Source organism: Fundulus heteroclitus, chromosome 11 (genome assembly GCF_011125445.2).
Source record: "Fundulus heteroclitus isolate FHET01 chromosome 11, MU-UCD_Fhet_4.1, whole genome shotgun sequence".
Classification (NCBI taxonomy): Eukaryota; Metazoa; Chordata; class Actinopteri; order Cyprinodontiformes; family Fundulidae; genus Fundulus; species Fundulus heteroclitus.
The window spans coordinates 12,915,908-12,937,479 of NC_046371.1; the positions used below are offsets into that span (position 1 = coordinate 12,915,908).

The window sequence follows — 21,572 nt, forward strand, 5'->3', positions numbered from 1 at the left end:
TCAGAGCAATGAAGTGTCCCTAGGGTTAAAGTTCAAATCAAAGTTCAAATCAAACCTACGCCCTTGATTCCATGTTACATTCTTTATAGTATGGGTTGGTACATTTCAGCCGGATGTATAGCAAGGTATGTTTCTGTATCGTGTTTTAAATCCGTGCCCCATGTGCCCTCTTTTAAATTTGAGCACCTGCCCCTTCAACGGTCTCTGCACGTCCCTGATGCAAGGCTTTTTAGACATATCTGAAAAAACCTGTTTTATATAAATTTGTAAAAATGCAATGAATTACCTGCTTGTAACATAACACAATGTTCAAGGTTAATGAATAGTTTTGTGCAACATTGTACTTCTCCTTTCACCCCCACCTTTGGCAAACAGATAACCCAGCGAGGTTAAGAGCTGGTAGAGCGGCGCGCTATGCAAACATCGTGCAGCTCTTCAGCTACAGATCATTGAAACGCCACGCCTCGAACCGACAGCTGTTTTGGTTTCAGACGGGAGCCGCCGCCTCGTGGCTGAGTGCGCCTGTGCCGGCCCGCGTTTTCACCACCGCTCTCATCTCCCCGGAGTAAACACAGACAAACAAATCAGGCTTCATATTTTAGGAGGGAGGGTTTGCATTTATTTGCATGGACAGACAGTAAATACAGCTGCTCTCTTCTCCACGTCAGAGCGCAAACTCTCCTACAGCGAGCTGAGGCTTAAATGTTTACTGGCTTCATAGTCGTGATTCCACTGGCGCAACATATCGACATCATCACGCAGGGTTTACAATGGCGTTTAGTCACTTACAAATACGGTACAGCCTCTTACGGGCTTCTTGCCTCATATTTATTAATCATATTTAAAAACTAGTACATTTGCATATTACTGTAAGGCTTGATAAGCTCTAGAAAATATTCACATACATTAACTGGGTTACAGCACTAGAATATTGCATAGACTTTTAAGACATATGACTACATGTTAGGCTGTCAGTACCACCGTAAATGCAGGTACTCAGTTATTGCTTGACACACTGAAATTGAAATCGATCATTCTAACGCCGGACTGATTATACTAAACTAATTTCTCATGGTTGCAAAAAAATCGGTCAAGACAAATGACATCTGAATATTTTAAATGTCATTTTTTTTTTTTCTTTTAAAGTTGAGGACCATTATCTCTTCGATTTGAATGTCAGTCCTAAAAAAAAAGAAACTGGGCACACCTTATATCTACTCTCTTTAAATACATCATTTACCCATATTCGTTGTAGTACCAAGAAATTACAATGCTTGACACGTTTTAATTAATGTTTGAATGGCTGAAGAAACAAAAACAAAGAAAAGAGAAAACACAAAAAATATATAAATCAACAAAAATTAAAATAAACAGATATATTTATTAAAAAAAATGTCCAAAAAATCACATAGAAAGAACCTGAATCAATGAGATGGCCACTGATGGGACATGATCATTTTCTCCTCATCGCCTTTCACTCTTTCTCTCTCCTGTGGCTTCACCATCATCATCATCCTCAGTGTCTTTGGTCCATGTGCACAATGTCAAGATGGAATGTCAAAAGAAGACAAAAAAAAAAAAAAATACAAGACAGATGTGGTCGCTGCTATGGTGATGGAGGACAAATCCATGGTCGTGTGTGGATGGGTGTGCTGCGCCCCAAAAATTAACTGAAAAACAATGAAACAATAAAGAAAATAAAGAAAATCAATGAATGAATCAGTAAACAGTGAATAAAAGATGTGAAATATGCAGACAGAGGAAAATGGTGTTGCAGGAAAATAAAAAGATTTAAAAAAAACCTAAGTGTTTGGGGACAAAATAAATAGAGCTTTTAATATATAATACCTGTTCATCACCCGTGTTGTAAAATGCAACACTTCATCAAAACTTAATTTCAGAAAATAAAACCGTCACTTTATCAGTAAAGCCAAAGAGCTCAGGAAGCACTAAGATATTCACAAAATGGAAGACTAATTTGCCTCCTGTATGCAGTGACAGTGTGCATGAGCAGCCACTAGAGGGAGCCACATGTCTGCTTTTTAACTTAATTCTGAAGGAACAGAGCAAGGCTCACCACTCTAATGGCTTTTAAGTTTACATCTGTTCATTTTCGATTTTATTTGCTAAACAGAAAACCTGCTCTTAATGTAACTGATCACCTGAAAAAAAATACTGCAGATATTAACTTGCCTTAGTAAAATATCCAAAATAATGTTGATAATCTTCAACTATCTGCTTTTCCATTGATGTTCATGAACCCCTTCAAAATAACTCTTCCATGGCGGCGTTAGTGTTTGATAACTTTACATTTAATGAGGTTTTAACGTGATGAAGTTGAACTGAGCACAGCTCTGGCCACCGTTGTTAAACAGGAAGTTAAAGAAAGACGCAGCCTGAGCAACTTTTAGGTCAAACCACTAGGCACATTTTAAGCTGCTACATACACATATTACTGTAACAGTAAAAAACAAAGGCTTGTGCCTTAAAAATGAACAATTATAGATTATGCTGAGATGCTTCTGTGCCACGTGTGTCTTATTACTGCTCTGGAGCTTCCTCCAGGCACGGATTAACGTTTAGATCTGGATTTGCAGGATTGACAGAGACACAAATGTATTCTGTTACTTCTAAGTTTTCCTACTATCAGACAGGTAAGTAAGGTTGAAATACCAGCACAGATATTGTCTTGGTAGAACACAATATCTGTGCTGGAAGAACATGCTTGTTGAAGCAGTTTAAAAACTGAGTGTAAAGTAGTGTAGTTGAGAATATTTCACTGAACTATGAACATTCAATTATTATTATTAGTGTAAGCTACGACTGATTCTTGATCAGGTTAAACTTGACAAAAACTGCTGCTGTTTGTAGACAGGCAAAAAAAAAAAAAAAAAGCAAATTTTGTGGAATGCCTTAATCAGGTAATAGAAAAGGCCTGGATTTGACGTTTAAACAGAAGTTTGTTTTTACTTATAAAAGAATCCAAAGATTCGTTGAATACAAAAAAGGTTTAGGTCTTCTGAGATGGTAGATCCTGCAACTTATAGTCAGGTGTGACTTATTTATCAATTTTAAATGGTAAATCATACTGACCAACATGAACCAAGTAGTAAACATTACCATATATCGCCACAAGAGGGTGCTATAGGCTTGTGAAAACTATATGCTGCTCCTGTACCACTTAAAAATGTAATTGAAACATTTACTAATAGACAACAAAGACAGAACACATGTACATATGTTGCTTCGCTGTTTTAGTATACATTCACGCAGTAGAGCGTTGACAACTTTCAGCACAACAGGCTGCTACGCTAAAATGCGCTGACGAGAACTTTCCAGGTTGGAGTCGGTGGCTTGTTGTGCTAATTTACCCCATTCGACCTCCCAGGTGTGTTCCATGTTATTTAGCCTATTATGGATCCTGGTAAAGAGGGAATATTTTTCTACACAACATAAAGACTAGGAGATTTCTGTTTTTTGCACCATAAGTAGCTCTGGAATATACATCGCATCAGTCAAAAATGCGTCATAAAGGAGGGAAAAAAAACTACAAATCACATTTATTTAGAAATTTATATCCCACAATCCAAGACTAAAAAACTGACAGTTAATCTGGTAAGGCAATTTATTCAATTACACTCTTTAGATGTGGGGAAGTTATGATAAAGTTATGTCTAATAATTTAATCTAATTTATAATATAAGGTAGTGTAAAGCACATCATACAGTAGTAGTTTTTAGTTAAATGTGGTTTCAGCTATAAATGTGTGGCTCTTTAACTGTGCTAAAAACAATATCAGTACATCTGTAATGTCAAGTTTTCTCTTTTCTTGACTAAATTCTGCATCACTTTTTAAAGCTTTTTGCTCCCTGAGGCAGCGACGACTGCCTCCACCCTAAGTATCCTGAATAATTAGAGTGAGACTGAAGGAACGAGTGAAAGCACAGGAAATGTTAAACATGGGCAGGACAAAAAGCGGGAAAGTTTCCCTCACACTTGCCAGGTCCTTGAAAAAAGCTGAAGTACTTGTGTTTTGGAGATAATTTCCAAACAGCAGAGCACACTCCTTCACAGGCTCATTAAGGAGAGGATCTGCTGCTGGACATGGCAGAATGTGAACTTCCTGCTCATAAGCAAAGAGTTAAAGAGCAAAACTGCCGTACGTCTGCTGACGGACGCCGTTTTTACTCTGAGGCACACAATGGTAGGAAGGAGGGCTGCTTAAAGAAATTAGAAGACTTAAAAATGAAGCGTCCTGTTATTGGAAGAATACAGGAAAGGAGCGATTAGCAGGAGGGACCGCCTTACTTTTTCTTGTCCTTGTCTTTCTTGAGGGGTTGAGATAAGGAATACGTCTCAGCTGCCATCTTCTTCCTGTTAAAGGCGTTCATCTCATCCTCGAGTTCTTTCCGCTTCTCCTCCACCTTCCTCTTCTCATCCTGGTGCATCCGCTTCAGCTGCTCGAACTTTTCATGGAGCTGAGGGGGAAAAAAAAAAGAAAAAAAGAAAGCAACCCAGAGGTTTTTAAGAAAAGCACGCTCTGATTTTTATTTACCCTGATACTGTAAATATTTGAGTGATAATCACAGATTTAGATCTGGATTTAAAAAGAAAAATGTCAGCTTCTTCTGTCTGGATGTCTGTTCTAACTTTGAGTCCGGCAGCTTTGCCTTTTATACACACAGCAACTGCAACTGCCCTCTAATAGGTTGTGAAGCAGGTTAAGTAGCTAAGAAGTTTGAAAGCTAAACAAAATAGAGCTCTGAGGTTTGAAAACTAAAACAGATGACGCTTTACCACACACAAAGGAGACTAATCTGCATTAAACTTTATCTTGTTATTTAACTGATCAACTGTACATCAGTGGACTGTGCCTCTCTTCCAGACTCCTTTGTCCTTTTGGATTAAATTTTTAAAGTATAAATGCAAGAATTAGCTGTGAATTCATGATAGACGGACAGATGGTGCATCACCAGATGGATCGACGGATGAATGAAAATGGCCTCTGGCAGATAAAAAGTAAAATGCTAACCGCTATCCACAAACTACATACTTTAAATTCAGATCTTGCAGTAATTAACAACTCTCTCTCTCTATGGTGTGCTAATTATCCCACAAGCATCTGATGACTTCTCTATAATGAAATCCAGCACGCTAAGACGGATAGCTGTGAGTACAGAACACAATATGAGCCGTTTTGACTCTGACATCACGCCACAACTTTATGAAAACGCTGTTTACCCCGTACACAGCATGCTCTTACAGCTGCCTCCACGTTTCTAAACACTGAGCCAAAATGTATCTCACGATTGAATAAAAAGAGAGAGAAATACAACAGCTGCACAAGACTGTTTAGAAGTTTAGAAAGGTGTCTTAAATAAGCCTAAAAGAATAAGTTTGATGGTAAACATTATTAGCAGTCCGTAAAAAAGTAAAGGGTCTTAATTTTGTCCGTGGCTTTCATCAGCCCAACTCTGAACTAAACCATATTCCTTTAGGAATTTAGATCCACATCAGAAATGAACAGAACAACTTGACCCTAAAAGGTACATTAGATCAACTTCTCCCCTTCTTTTCAACCTACTCACACCTTATCTTTTATCTGAATTTTAATTTAAGATCCGATGAAACTCATGTGCCACTATTAGAAATTTAAATTTTTCTGCTCTTGGACCAGAAGAAACGGTACACGGGAATCTTCACGCGCCAGAGATGGCCAGCTTATTCCTCCAACACGCTGAAGGAGCACACAGAAAAGGGGTGGAGCGTGGGAAACGGAAGGACTCATTACATTTTGCTGCAGATCATTAACTCTGTTTTTAAAACGGCGACACTGCAGCGCCGCCTTGGTAGAGACCGAGCCGCTGACCAACACGATGAGAGTAGGGCTGGGCGATAAATCGATTTAATCGATTAATTCGGATTTACAATTCTTTAAGATTTCATTTTTGGAAAATCTGGATTTTGTTTTGCCAATACACTCATTGGCTTTCCATGAAGAAAACAGCGTTCAACTGTGATGCTGAATATATGTTTAGGCAAATGTATTGTCAAAATATTGTTAAGTAGAAACTTTTTTTTAGCATAATACGAGGTACTTCATTTACTTATTTACTTTTTTTTTTTAACTTAGTTTGAAGTTCACAAGTGCAGTGAAGCCTGTTCTTAGCTCAATGTGTAATACCACTAGCAGCAAATGTTTTGTTATATTTTCATTGTTTATAATGGCACGGCTGCCATCTTGTTTTACAAGCATGTTTCACAGCTTGTTTTTAGTTGCACTTTGAATTCAGGTCAACTCCCTGACAAAATGCTTGACATAAAAGCAAGATTTTAAAATAATTTCTTTAATTTCTTTTTATGAAACAAAAAGGAGGAGAAAAATCGATTAATCACATTTGGTATGATAAAATCGAAGATTAATTTTTTAATCCATATCGCCCAGCCCTAGATGAGAGACGCAAGAAGTTCTGGTTGCCACCTTCGGACCTCTTGACGACAACAGAAAAATAAATAAATATATATATATATATATATATATATATATATATATATATATATATATATATATATATATATATATATATATATATATATATATATATATATTTTTTTTTATTGTTAGAAGCAGTTCCCTTTTTATTTAGGAAGTTTGAGCTGAGATCTCTGCCATGGAGAGTGTTGCTGCTTCTCCTGTTGTCCAGCGTTTGCCCTTCAACTGAAAACTGCAACCAAAAGCTTTATGTGGTCCAACATTCATAGCTCTGCTGCTGGTAAGTGAAAGCGGTTAAATCAGGAAGTGTCAGATGAACCTAAAACAAAACCTTCGGTGAAAGTCCTGAACGTGGAAAGCAAGCGGTGCCCCGGCAGCTCGTTTCTCACTTACCTCTCGCTCCTTTTCTTTGAGTTCTGCTTCAGTTTCTTTTACTTTGTTCACGAACATTTGCCGCATTTCTTCCTCTTTGCGTTGCAGGTCTCCTAAAAACTCTTTCCTCTTGGCTTCATATGTTTCTTGCAGACTGCAGGAATGAAAAGAGAAGGCAAGGAGACAAAAATAGAAAAGGGCATTGTTTCTACACAATAGAGATTGTTTTCTGAATGTGACACTTGAGCAGTTCTGTGGTTTTTTGCATCGTTTTCCCTCTTTGCGGACTCGGCGAGCTCGAGTCGCTCGGCCTACCTGAAAGGCTGGCTGTCTGGATCTGTGTCTTTAAAGCCCATCTCCTCCAGTTTGCAGCGCCGGTAAAGCTCGTAGTGGCGGGCGTGCGTCTGCTCCCTCAGATCCTCCATGTTGACTCGGATCAGCATCTCTCTGAGTTTGACGAAGTCACAGTGGCTCTCGTTCTCAACTATGAGAGAAAACACCAACACAGCACAGTTAGGACAGAAATGTGCCGTTATGTTGTCCACCTTTCACATCAAATTCACATGATTTTTCCAGACTTTAATTTCCAGAACTCCCGTTTTTTTCCCCACTCATTGAACTTGGTCAAACTTTGTAGTGTTAGAAGGAACTTTAATATACTTCATTAAAATGTTATGCAACTGGCCAACAAACTGTAGTAGCTGACTATTAAGTGGAAGGAAAAACACACATTTTTGTCAAAAATCTACAACATTACAACACCTCCATTAGACCCTGTGCAATTACAGCTGTAGGTCTTTTGTTGTAAGTCTATCAGTTTTGCACGTCTTGAGACAGAAATTTTGTTTACCCAAAATTTTAATCTTAACCCTTTAAGTCGTTTACAGCTGGCTTTTTATCCCCACAACATGATTCCTGCACTGCCGTGTTTCACAGTGGGGATGGTGTAACATACTCTATCATATCTTGAAGGCCCTCCCAAAAATAAGCGTTAATAATAGGGATTTTAGTGAGAGTGAATTCATACAGGTTGATTCTGTTTGCTTATTGATAGAGTTTAGAAGGCAACTGGTCGACTAATGGGAGCTGAATACAAATACAAACTTTTCCTATTTTATTGAAAACTATGCATAATTTTCCTTCTTTTTCTTAATTATGCTCGACTTTCTGTTGGGTAATCACCTTAAACCTAAATAAAAATGCATAAATGTTTTATGGTTATAGCAGAAAAGTGGAAAAAGGTCAGGGGGTATGATTATTTTTGCAAAACACCAAATTTTGAACTACAGCAAACTCTGAACTCTGATTAATTTTTATCCCAGAGTTGGATAACCTGCGGGAAACGCAGCTGGACACTTTCCTGACAGAGAGACTGACGGCAGACGAGGAGAAGAGCTGCTGGTGCTGCTCTGGACATCATTTCTATTCCGCTGGAGCTTTTGCTCAGGGGGTCCGCTCAGTCAAGCACAACCGCATGAACTGTTCCGGAAGAGTCACACTGCTGGTAAAGTTTGAGCTCAGTATATAAATAAGATGGACCTTCGCGTAAACGGAGGGATGCAGTTCAGATTTTCAAAGTCAGCTTTATTCAGCCATGATTTTGTGTTTAATCAAAACAGACATTTGGTTTAAATATATAAACAGTATTTATTTGTTCGTTTTTATATGTAAAGATAGAAAAGAGGTTGTGATTTGCTATGTATGCTGGTAAAAACATCAACTGATAAACTATTTTATGTTAGAGGATTCAAAAAGTAATGAAGAACAAACCCAACAGTCCCACATATCTGTAGCATTGCCAACAAGACTGCATTAGATACAAAACTATTTTAATACTATTAACACTGGTGGACAGGAGAAAATAAAATACTTTGAGGACTTTGGGGCCATTAGATATCCTGTGTCCAGAATCTTTTCTGGAAGGTCCATTAATTAATGGCCCCACCTCCTCAATTCATCAAGGAAAATCCTTTCCTTATTTTCTTACATATCAACAACCAAACTTGTCCAAGAAGGCAAAAATATAATCTTCAAATGCTGCCTTTTACAGATGAAAGCAGATGAAGAGTTAGCCTGAAGAAAGCTAATTTTCATCGGCCACGCTTGATCCTTTAAGGTTCTTCTACATTTCACCTGAGGGGCGCGTGGACTACAGGAGTCATGAACCCCACACATGGCAGTTTAAATGGCATCACTAGCTGCGAGCATTAAAAATGTAAAGACAACTAATGTGACTTTCACAGAGCCCAACAAGCATGGTATTTAGCTTTAATTAGTGGAAAATTATAGAAAGGGCCCAGCAGAGCATAACAGTATATTACTGAAGTAAAACAGGCAACAGAACAAACCTAAACACCTCACCTAAACAGAAGGAAATCTTTGTATTAGCCTGGGAGAAAACAGAGCAACTGAATAACTAACAACACATTCCTGTTTGTCAAAAAGAAACAACTCCAGAAACCCTGAATTTATTTGAAAAACAAAAAATGTACACATTTTTCCACCTAACCGCGTATCAGCGGTAAGAAACATAAGGTAAAGAAGAAATGAAAAAAAAAAAAAACTTTCTGGAGGCACTTTCTGTTCTGAAACCGCCTGCTTATTGGGCTCCTAATAACCCCTCTGTTCTGGCCCCCTGCTGAGGGCTAAATAAAGGCCAATCCTCCGACTGACTGCAGATCTGAGCCCCTCAGAGTGCCGACGCAGGGAAATCTGCTGACGCTGAGGAGTTTCATCCTGCCGCTAAAATGCATCCTGGGTGAGCCGATCAACACACGGAAACTACAAAATACAGAAGTGAACACAGTAAGGAATGACTGAGGAAGGCATTTGAACCTGTGGCCACGTCTCACATTAAAAAACGGACCACCTAACGACATGACAGAGCAACAGAGTCACAGCCAGGGCGTTCTTCTCAGTTACAAAACTCATACGTTTCTAAATGTTGCACGTTCCAACAACATGAACAGTACTGGGGTTATATTTAAAGGGTTAAAATCTTTAGTGGGAATTTTAAATCGGTGAGGGTTTCAACATCAAAAATTGCTGACACTGCAAGTTATGCTCCAATACCACTTACAGTTCTGGTCAAGTTTACCTGGAGTCACCCTGGACATAAATCTAATGTAAAACGTTGGTCTTTTAATGACACGTTTAAACTGTTCTGTTTTCGGCAGGATAAAATTAATATTAATACAAGGACAAGGGTTTCCGCGTTGCGTAGCTAGCGTTAGCTTACGTTGCTCACGAGGTTTATAGCTGCACGTTCAAGAGCTTCACTGACTTTACCATGTTGCTCTCAAACATCCGTGTCGTAATTTCCACGTAATTTTGAGAACTTTCGGCATAGCGGTCCATTAATTAAGTTAATGCTAGCAGAACGGGTGCAGTGGAAAGAGTGAATGGAATAATAAAGAGAGAACACTTTATTCAACTTTAGTCCAAATTTGGACACAGTTGGGTCCAAACCTTAACCTAATTATTCTAAGTACACATTTAAACTGGTTTAGGAATAAATAAACAATCTAACGTTAAGCTTCTGGAATGGCACTCCACCAAATTGTAAACTCAGGGATATTAAATGCTTCAAAGCGAAACATGCACCCAGGAAGTAAACGGATATATTTGGACCCAAGCATTTATTAGAAGGAGGAGGTCAACTATCCAGGCAGAAAGATCTCTACAAAAAAGCAGGTGGTTCTTCTGCAACTTGCTATAGAACATGTTTAAACATATTAATGAGGGTCTATGTTTGTAATTTAGCATTTTATGCCCAGTTCTTGTTAAACAATCATTGTAGATGTGTGGTTAATAATAAAGACCTACCTGGAAAAAGAATGGTTAAAATTAATTAATGAGACCAAAATTAATTAGACATAAAAGCCTATTATGAGTGGAAAAAAATCTCACAAATACAAAAAAAAAAAAAATGTGTCTATAAACTTACTGATCAACCATCCATTGTGTATCATGTGCTGGACATTATATCGAGATCGTAAAAATATCAAGCTTTTTTTTTTTAAATAGATATGATACTATATTGTTTATATCAAGATGGTCTATGTCATATTAGAATTATACGTTTATGTATTCCAGTGTTTTCAGCAGTTTCTCTTATTTATCTACAGCTATTTGAAAAATAAAAATGTGCCTGTGAGACATTTGGGATAAAGCTTTGATTCAGAGACGCCTTTTTACAATTTCTTTATGAAAAGAAAAATATATTGAGATAAATATCGCATATCGGCATTCAGCCTAAAAATGTCCAGATACTATTTTTGGTCCAAATCGCCCAGCCCTAGCTTATCTGACACCAACTTAGACCGACCACCGAGAATTCAATGCTTTCTTTGCATGCGTGCACTGCTTCCCGACATCCGTCTTCACATAAGACACTTGAAAATGTTTTTGCAGCGCAACAACAACACGCAGCCATTAGGGCCTTAGAGTAGAAACACCAGAGGTCTGCTGTATGTCACAGATGTTAGGAAGCACACAGATAACAGAGCCATGAGATCCTCAGGAAAGACCAGCACACACTCATCAAGCTGCCTACAATCACTCTTTTTTTTGTCACAGCACAGTCCTTCCTCTGTCTCGCTTCAAGGAGATGGAAATATCTCATGGCTCTCTTCAAGAGGCTACATAACCAATCTATATGACATCTGGCATGAATGAACGGTTTTCACTGATGGGAGATCCTTATTTCAGTCAACAGAGCTGCAGAACACAAGGGGGCGGCTGTCCTCCTCCTGTTTTAACATTCGGTTTAAAAAAAGTGTGTTGAAAGGCTAAGAACGAAATGAAGGCAACGCACGTTTCACTAAAGAGAAAGAAAATTAATCTTTTGCCACTTTTTATTTGCCAAAAACAACATTTTAATACAGCGTAGAGAAAAAAAAAGGCTTTCCACAAAGTGTCATTAGTTGTTGTTATCCTAGGCAAACTTTGGAAAACTCTTTTTTTGAAATGAAATGAAATGAAATTTTTGAAATGAAATGAAATTTATTCGAACATGATACAAATATAAAAATAAAATAGTGCACAGTAACAAGAAGTGCATAAGAAAGAAGAGAAAATACAGATTTTTTGTTTCAGTTAACATATCATGCTCTTACTTTTTTTTTTTTTTTTTTTTTTTACATATGTGACCAAAAAGCTGTATACAGTATAAAAAATACACATGTAGATTATGTTATAACTTATAAGCAAGACTTTAATATAAATCTATTTGATATTTCTAAATTGGATATTAACAAACAGAACTTGACCATTTAGGCAGAACTTAAGGCAGCCAAAAGGTTTAATAGCCACCCTTTAACTGTGCTTTACAGTTAATAAAGTAAAAAAAATTAAATAAAAAGAATTTGGTGAAGTTTTTTAAAGCAGTTTAAAAACGAAGGTTCAAAAGGCAGTTTTAAAAGGCTGTTTTCAACCACCATTAAACTGTCACTGAGCTGTTGCTTTTGTTGTGACTCAAGAAAAGAAAAGGGGGGATGGGGAAGGGGGGGGGGGGGGGGGGTAAGAGAAATCGGTCCCCCAGGAAACGCACAACAAGCTTCATAAATAACCAGAGAGCATCCTCTGAGGGTTGGAGAATGAGAGTGGTCGGAGAGCAGAATGGGGAGAGGAAAGGAAGAGCGTGGGTCAGCCAGAGAGAGAGCAGTAAACCGAGGAAAAGGAGGGAGCGTTTTCCAGAGAGGAGCTCCCACATGAGCAGCGATATTCTCACAGCGCATCTCTGGGTCACGTTATTAAATTAAACTGTTTACCAGCGCTGGCAAACACTGAGGAATGAGCAGCGGGAAAAGAAAACTCAGAAGAAATCTGAAACTGGAGGTGACATCTCTATGCAAAACACGTTCAACGTAAAGAGTTTAAACCCAAAAACGGCATAAAACACGCACAGAAAGCCATAAAAAGATCTCAATATAAAAACTGATAGCAGCACATGTTAGCGTGTCTTTCACCTTCTGTCCTTTTACTATTGTTTCACTCTGCAGGAAACCACACGTGGAGCATTAACAGGCTGGGTATAAATAAAATGGCCAACCGTGCCCCAGGCAGATTTTCACCATTGACACAGAAACGCTGAGTTAAACACTCTGAAAACGTCAGACGCCCTTCACAGCAGCTCATACACCGTAATGATTAACCAGAACTAAATGTTAAAACTACCTTTACTTCATATAAAGACACGTTTTTGATAAACAGACCAAGAAATAATCAAAATAAAGAACATTTCTAACGATATTGGAGCTGCTGTAAAAACCTACAACTTTGGACATCTAAAAGACTTTCACACACAAAAAAGACAAACTAGGAGCAAAATAAATTCAACGCCCAAAAACAGATTATTTACTTTTCTTGGATCAACGAAACATAATATTTTGGTTATGATAAAAAAAATTAAGACAATAATCCCACCACAGGATTTATATCACTAGAGAAGATTAACACTTCACAAATGTAGCTACATAGATGAAGGATATGGCAACATTCATTCTAAACATTATTGCAAAACTGTTGCACAATGTCTGAACTTATTTCCTTTCAACACACTTATGACTCAGTGTTGTGTTATTATTTTACATCTTTCGTAATATTTTCTCGTAGCTACAGCGTCCTCCACGTTTATTGGTCCACCTCCTTGAGAATCACTCTTTTATTACTGATATAAAACTGAAAAATTAAACCTTTAATTAGATTTTTTTCCCCGGCAAAAAAGAAGTTGTTTTTAACTAAACAAAATAAAATAAAAAATCATTAGTTGCACAATTATAGGCATGCCAAACAGTTCCCAGAAAACGCATAGTTGTGGTTTATGTCTCCTTTTAAGGTTTATCAGGATGTTAAACAATTTATAAATACATTTTCATGGCAGCAATGAGCAATACCATCTTGACAGAGGGCTATCTGTCTTAGCCACTCTTTATAATAGGGGAAAAACCAAAAGAGCATCTTGTTTTAAATTAAAACACTGATGTGAGTTACTCTTCATGTGTCAGGAAAAGGCTCCAGGACAAAAAGCTGCCTAACCTAACCTGAAGGACTCATCCCTTATTTAGACAAAACTGAAACATTTTAAATTAAACCAAAGTTGTTTTTGATGTTTGCTGGCAGCCACGTGGGCAGTATTTGCCTAAAGAAACAATGAATAAAATGTTCCTGTATTTTCTGACCATCAGACGCATTAAAATTGTCCCCAAGTGTGTAATATATAAAGCTATCCGAGAGCTATCCATCTCTGTCGGGAGAACAGAGTAGTTGGACTACACTGCCCTGTTTCTAGCATAAGGCCAAAGAAACGTAACCTTATATCAAATTAACTTACATGGTTTATTGTTACTAGTGTGTCCTCCGGGCACGGACTGCCTTACATGAATGCTCTTCTAGTTTCGACATTATAGTCAGGCAGTCTTGTAGACAGCTCAGTGGTCCTATCAGGTAGTGACACAGTGTACCGTAATGCTCCGAATATCCACTGAGTGGAGCGGCTTCGTTGCTAACCAAAGTCGTACTTACGCATTTTAACAGATTTTTAAGCGCATTGTACCACATAAAATCAGTCCGTAAGCACAACGTTAATCATATATAAAGGCGCACCAGATTTTAAGGAGTAATTTTTGAGAAAATTTTAAGGATTTTAAGTGTGCCTTATATTCCTAAAAAATACGGTAATCATACGTCAGTATTTAGACGAACCTCGGTTCGGTGCTCCATCTGTGTGTTCTGGAACAGCCAGCTAACATTCAACACACAGAGACGTGTTTGCTTTTGGAAAACAAACGTGGCCTTATTGCGAGTGAGTCTTTGTGAACAGGCCTTACCTTGGACCACTCCCCAGGGGTACTGTCTGGCCCGCACCGTTTTGTTCCCCACTTTGACCTCTTCCACGCTTCCGACCACAGCAAACGGCAGATGGGCCTGCACAGGAAGAAAGGGGACAGAAATGTTACAATCAAGAGGTCCAGTTGTTTTTATGACCTTGCTTTTCCTCTTTTAGACCACAGGAGTGGTTTTCTTATTCAGCTGGTACTCTGAAAAGTTTAAATAGGTAAATATAGTCGGATACGACTCATTTCACAGTTCTCCGATCTTTCATTAACAGATTAATACATCGGCTTTACTGGAGCTGTTAATTAGAGCACAAAGCCTCAGATGACGGTATTTACAGAACACACACACACACACACACTTCATAATTGCTCCCTCAGACACTGCGTCTCTTTGGGACTGAGAGCGGGATAAACATGCCCGACATGCTACCTCGACAACTCGATGGCGATGGCTGAGACCAGCTGGGGATGAAGCTCGCCATGAAGGGGACGAGCTGGTGGGTGTGGGCACTGATGTAACAGGCTATAAATAGATCAGGAGAGAGCACCAGGATGAAACCACTGCGAATTAAATGTAGTCTCATTTGTGCGTTTAGACATAAGGTGTCTGAATACATCACAGAAACAGATGATTGTTCAAAGGAAGAACCCAAGTCCAGGATAGTTTTATTTGACATAAAGTCAAACCCATTAACCTTTTCAACTGTGTTTGTAATATTTTATTATAGAGAGAAAATAAAATCGGAGGAATATGTTTCAGTTTTTACAACACGTGTCAAAATATGTAAAATTTTAAATAAAAATACCTTTACCAGAAGATACAAATTGTAAGGATTTTGGATCTGGGGAATGAGATTTACGGCTAAATGTCCCAAAGTCCCCAGCCATGTTCCTCTGTCTGTATTGTGTCAGTCACAGGTGCATTGGTGGCATCTGGTGACAGCAAACTGACAACATTTATATGCATGAGTGCTGCAACTTTGTTGAGTTTGTGTGAGCTGCAACACACGAGGACGTCTGTCCCTCCAGGACGAGGCCGGGGCTGCAGGGACACCGGAAGCATGCGTTGTAGCAGCATTTTGTGGCATCGATACTGGTAATATTTCACACTTAGGAAACAAATAATTTGGCAAACAGCACCTCAATAAAGTGAGACTTAAATCTTCAACAAGTTTCTGTTCCCTCATGCTGTAAATGCACCACCATCATCCCAGTCCCCAAATGTGCACCATCATGGAGGCAAACGACTACAGACCTGCTGTCTGTGATCATGAAACCCTTTAAAGAAACCGCTGAAGCATTTAAACGACATTAGTGGCCCCCCTGCTGGACCCCTTGTAGTTTTTATACTGGGCAAACATGTTGCCCAGTTCATGTTATGAATCTTCTCTCCACGAAAGTGAAACAAAATGTGACTTACGTTCATCGAGGCGTTGATCTCGCTGACAGCATCGTCGTCTGTCGGGAACTGGTAGATCTGGACGCCATTGCTCACGAGCTCGCTCATTATCTTGATTTTGAACTTATGAAGCTCGCTCTTGGAGATTGTGTCCGCTTTGGCAATAATAGGAATTATGTTGACCTAAAGAGGGGTTGCAAACAAACAAAAGGTTAGATGGTAAAATCCTGAGTTTTCTATATAGATGAATCCATGAAGGTGCGGGTTTAAAATGTGTAGATTTTCCTAAATGTCTTCCACAATTACTGGCACCCCTGTAAAATGTCTTATGAAGAAATAAAAAACATTTTTGCCATTTCTTTTAAAATCCAGTTTGTTCTTGAAGTATATTGAGATGTTTAGGAAAACTACAGGCATTACAATTAATGCCCCCCCCCCCTTTATATACCATATAAAACACACGCAACTGCAGCACTTTCTCATTTCCATCTTACATTTTAGGTTGTTTTTCAGTAATCCATGACTTCCTGTATCGATAAATAGAATGTATAACAGCTTCATTACTCTCTCATCCTCTATGAATTGAGAAAAACAAGCAAACATGCCATTCATTGAAGGCAGAAATATTAACAAGATAGCAACTAACCTAAACTAAGCCCATTTCTACAGTGAACTACTTGATTAAAGTGTTTAAAATAATAGAAACTATGGCAAACAGGGCTGGAGAAGAGCACAAGTTTACCCTCAATGCACAGTAAGCAGATTCGTAAGGAAGTCCAGAAGAATCTTCAAAGCTAGGTTAAGAGAACTCTCATGTTGGTCATAAAATACAGCTAATAATAAAAACTACAAAACAACTCTTAGCTTAACTCTTTTTACACAATTAGCACAGGTGGCAATAACTGGATGGCAACCATAACAGCATACTAAACACTATGCAGCAAAGCTGAACGGCGAATAGGTTCAGTTAAAACTTCGAAGAACAAACTGTGATTATGAAAACAAACTGCATTCCATGTAGAATCAGCAACAGATGTGCAGAAATAAACACAATTTGTCTGCGTTCCTCTACACAGCTGCTTTACCAAAAATCTATCCGGGATGATGTGAAGACTCCCACAGATCCACTCAAATCAATCCCATAGTGAGCCTCCGAGCAAAAACCCAGTGCTCATTAGGAGCCAAATTACAATCTCATCACACTTTATTGGTTCATTAATCTGCAGCTGGGGCACCCAGCATCATGTTCTAGCCCCTATTTAACAAACCGTGTTCGCTAATCGCTACCCGGTACCCATAACAGCCTCGTATGGGCCGCTGTGGCAGATGGAGGGGAAGATGGCTGGACATGTAGATTGAGGAAGGAGCGGACAGTGATGTTTGCACACTTCCCACAGACCGGGCTTTCCCAGCTGACCAGAACGCTCTCCAAAATAGCTCTGTTTGCTGTGAACAACCAAGACTACCAGCTGGAAATACATTCCTGCTCACATGTAGGAACATCACTAGCAAAACAGCCTGAGATACAGTTTGTGACACTTTTACTGCATGACCCGTTTAAACCTCCTTAACGGGATAGAATAATCCAACTTTGAGCCTTTAGCGTGGACAAATATTTAACGAGCAACTTGAGTAAATAAAGCGTAAACACAGGGTTTCCGCTACATGTAATTGATCGAGGAGCACCACCTTCAGAATGAATTTGTTTATATATATGTTAAAACAATATATATAGATAGATAGATAGATAGATAGATAGATAGATAGATAGATAGATAGATAGATAGATAGATAGATAGATAGATAGATAGATAGATAGATAGATAGATAGATAGATAGATAGATAGATAGATAGATAGATAGATAGATAGATAGATAGATAGATAGATAGATAGATAGATAGATAATCAATTTGAAATGAATTAAAAAATCATGAAACATTAAGATGAACTTTATTTTGAAAAAACAACACTGCCTGTTCCTTCCTGTCTGGATGCAAAGCTTGCTGCATGGCTAGCGGCAGTGTCACTACCCGATCTGTAGATAAGATGCTTTATTTGTCATTATACATAAAAGGTACATAAAACGAAACTTCGTAGATCAGATGGACGGTTAGCCTGAGTCACTAATGGCCGACCTGACCAGCATGTCTTTTAGTGGTAGGGGAAACCTACGCAGACACAGGGAGAACATGCAAACTCCACACAGGACTCGAACCCGGGACCTTCTTGCTGTGAGGGAACAGCGGAAAAACTGAACCACCGTGCGCTTCATACCGGAAGCATGAGCCGTACTGTTGACTCTTTAGCACATGTGCAAACAGAATAACTTCCTGGAAGGCAAATTTTAGTTTTTCTAGCTTTTTTTCTTTTTATCTAATTTTGGGTGGGTTGTTTCGTGTTGTAGTGTGTTGTAATTGTGTGAATATTGCATGATTTAAGGGGAATTACAAAAATACAGAAAAGAAGAAAAGAAGTTATTCTGCTTGCATATGTGCAAAGGAGCTAAGCGGCTGATCGTGCTACCGGTACAGATCGGATAGTGACAGGCAGCAGCGGCTACCACGCAGGCCTCAGGAGGCAAAGAAAACTAGAGACGACAGTCCAGTGTGTCCATCCTGTGTCTTTTCAGAGCCCTCCAGCGACTTTCTTTTAGAATGTTAAGAGCAATAAGCGACTTTTTGTTTTAATGACGACTTTACTAGTCGTTCTGGAGTCACTGAGGCAGCAGTGAGACGAGAGCTGCTGCAAGGGTTCCCACTTCCCTCAGCGCTGTCTCACAGGCACACCACAGCTGTTGCCATGTCTGCCAGTTTCTGTGTAAATTACATTTAACTCTCATGTTCAACAAGTGTCATTTAGTGCTGAACATAAGGAAACAATTTGATCTTGTGAACTTTTTTTTGCCAATTCCAGAAAACAACTCATAATTAAATTGCATAAAATAGGACTGGGCAATAAGGCCTAAAATCAATATTGTGATATATTGAGCAGTTCACCTCGATAATGATAAATGCACAATAACGGTATCAGCGGCTCACAAATGAAGGAAAATATACTGCTACTGAAGAACTGCACTGGATCTATTTGCAGTGTAGTTTGTATAGTTCCATTTAGTTGTTCTTGAATATATAGAAGAACTTTAGCTCTTCTATATCTTTAGCTCAGGTAACTTACCGTCTCTTTTCACAACAGGAGCTCAGAGATTTGGCTGTGTGCAACGTGATTATTTGGATTGTGTCGGCAGACAGCTGGCAAATGCCATGTGGCAGGACTTGATCGCTCTACTGGCAGTAAATAGCAGAACTGAAGCTCAGTGGTCAGCAGTACTGACTCAGTGAGCTCTGAATTTGGATTTCTTCCCTTTATCTGAAGCGTGAGCAGGTGTAGCTCAGAACTGTAGTCTGGCTTCCCTTTTCAAAGCTTTAACGGCAGTCAAAGTTTTGTGTATTGGGTTTAGTTGTAATATTAAACATTAAAAATAAATATTTAAAGGTGCTTTTTTTTCATTGCATTTCATTGCACACTTACTTTAAATATTTATTTCCTGAACATATGATCCCATTTCTGTTCTTTGATAGTGAATTTTGGCTGAGGAACCAGTCACTGCTACGAATAGCATCAGGAGGTATTTGGCAGACATGCACTGATTGTTGGCAGAGGTAAGGCAGCAGGATCTAGTTACTCGATCTCCATCTGTTTATTCAGGATTTCTTATTCGTGCATCGGCAGAAAAGTGAACGACTCAAGGACTTCCCTCAGTCATTTCTGCAGCAGTGCTGTCAGTAACTATAACAATGAAACAATGTGAGGGCGGAAAGCAAACTCCCAGAGCAAGACGCGCTGCATCAAATTGATGATGCAACAAACATTCGATTACTGAAACAGTCTTATGAATTAATGTTGAATCATACTAACAAATGCCAAAACTTTGTCTTCAATGCAACAAAAAACAGTTTTCATGCATTGCAGACATTCGCAGGGTTTTTTGGCATGTGTTTTTATGGTGCATGTTTAGATATGAATTGCATCCTAATCCCTTATTCTTTTTAATGAAATTTCCATGGTGTACTCTGCCATTAATTCCCACAGAATAATAGTGTGTCAATTATCTTATTCTTATTTTAAGTTAAAAAAAAATCCTGGAAAAATATAGATAAAAAATTTGCTAAATGCAATACACTTTCAAGTTTTCTGACACCAAGTATCTTATTTAAAAATCAAGCCAATTTTTGAAATCAAACGGATCGCTCACTCTGATATGGGCTCCACCTATTTTGAGGAGATTATTTTCAACAAACTGGAAAAATGCCAGGGGTCTAGTCAGCTACATTGAGCAGAGATGCAGCGAAACAGATAGTCCACTGCCCAATACTGCGTGTAGTAAATCTCGCTCATGAGCAATGAACAAGCCACAAATCAATGTGTTTCTGAGGGTGCCTATTGACTGGCATACAACTGATTATTGACCTGGAAGCACGTCCGCTGAAGCCATGTCAAAGTGGAACTTAAAATTCATTAGACATGCCACCATGAGGACCAATTCTGAGATACAAAGAGCTTTTTTTTACATGAGTGGAAGTGTCTTTAGATTACAGTTAAATCAAAACAAATAAAACTAGAGATGGGAAGCAGATTTATGTTTGATTAGCCCTGATTGTTAATAGATTGAATGAAAACAAACAAAAAAGATTTTTTTTTTTACTCCCATTCATTGAACACTCCATATGGAAGATGTTATGGAGTCAAAAAGACTCAAATAATATTGAAGGAAGTGCAATAGGTGTTAAAAAGGTTCAGGACATGAAAATATAGGAAACAAAAGCATGCAAGTTGAACATATTATAGCAAAGTTGCACGGTTTTATCCTTTACAGAGTTCCATTTCTGTCTCAAGTAATATACAGGTTTAGGAAATGTTGGCAGTCTTTTGGAAATCTTACAGTCAAAAGGTGCATAGCCTTAGCATTATTTCATTTTTATTTATTAATTACGCAAACTGCCATTATGATAGTTCTGCAATACTGTTAATAGATGGTGCCACATCTGTTTACATGTCTGCTAATCGCGCCCGACGCTGGGGCTATATTTATCCACAAAAAGGACTTTATTTTATCATGATCAAACGGTTTTTGGTCTTAATTTAAGCATATAATAGGGCTATATACCTTTAAGGCCTGTTAGCACTACAGCAGACACCCAGCTGCCTCTGCTGTTAGTAAGGCTAACTGTGCTAGCTGCTACCATAAGATAGCTACGATGGTTTAAAATGTCCACTTTGCAATCATCCTTCCAAACTGCAGAGCTGTGTAAAGCAGACTGCTCCCTGTCTCACACACACTGGTACAGCTCATCTGGTCATACTCTAAAAAGGATGATGATTTGTGACAGAAAGGATTTTTAAGTCTCTTGTAAAGTTAAAAAAAACAGCCCAGAACTTAAATGGATAACATCTTTATTTATATTAAAATA

General features: G+C 38.5%; 1 protein-coding gene across 1 annotated transcript in view; it reads right to left on the reverse strand.

The window, feature by feature from the left end:
* Window positions 1-590: 590 nt before the first annotated feature.
* sept8a (septin 8a) overlaps window positions 591-21,572 on the reverse strand; it is a 39,460-nt gene continuing 18,478 nt past the window's right edge. Inside the window, exons 5-10 of the mRNA XM_012876192.3 lie at window positions 16,124-16,285; window positions 14,695-14,791; window positions 7,181-7,349; window positions 6,887-7,019; window positions 4,309-4,478; window positions 591-1,670 (exon numbers count right to left, since the gene is read on the reverse strand). Coding sequence (XP_012731646.1) covers window positions 1,667-1,670; window positions 4,309-4,478; window positions 6,887-7,019; window positions 7,181-7,349; window positions 14,695-14,791; window positions 16,124-16,285 — 735 coding nt within the window. The 3' untranslated portion in view covers window positions 591-1,666. The remainder of the gene's footprint in view (window positions 1,671-4,308; window positions 4,479-6,886; window positions 7,020-7,180; window positions 7,350-14,694; window positions 14,792-16,123; window positions 16,286-21,572) is intronic.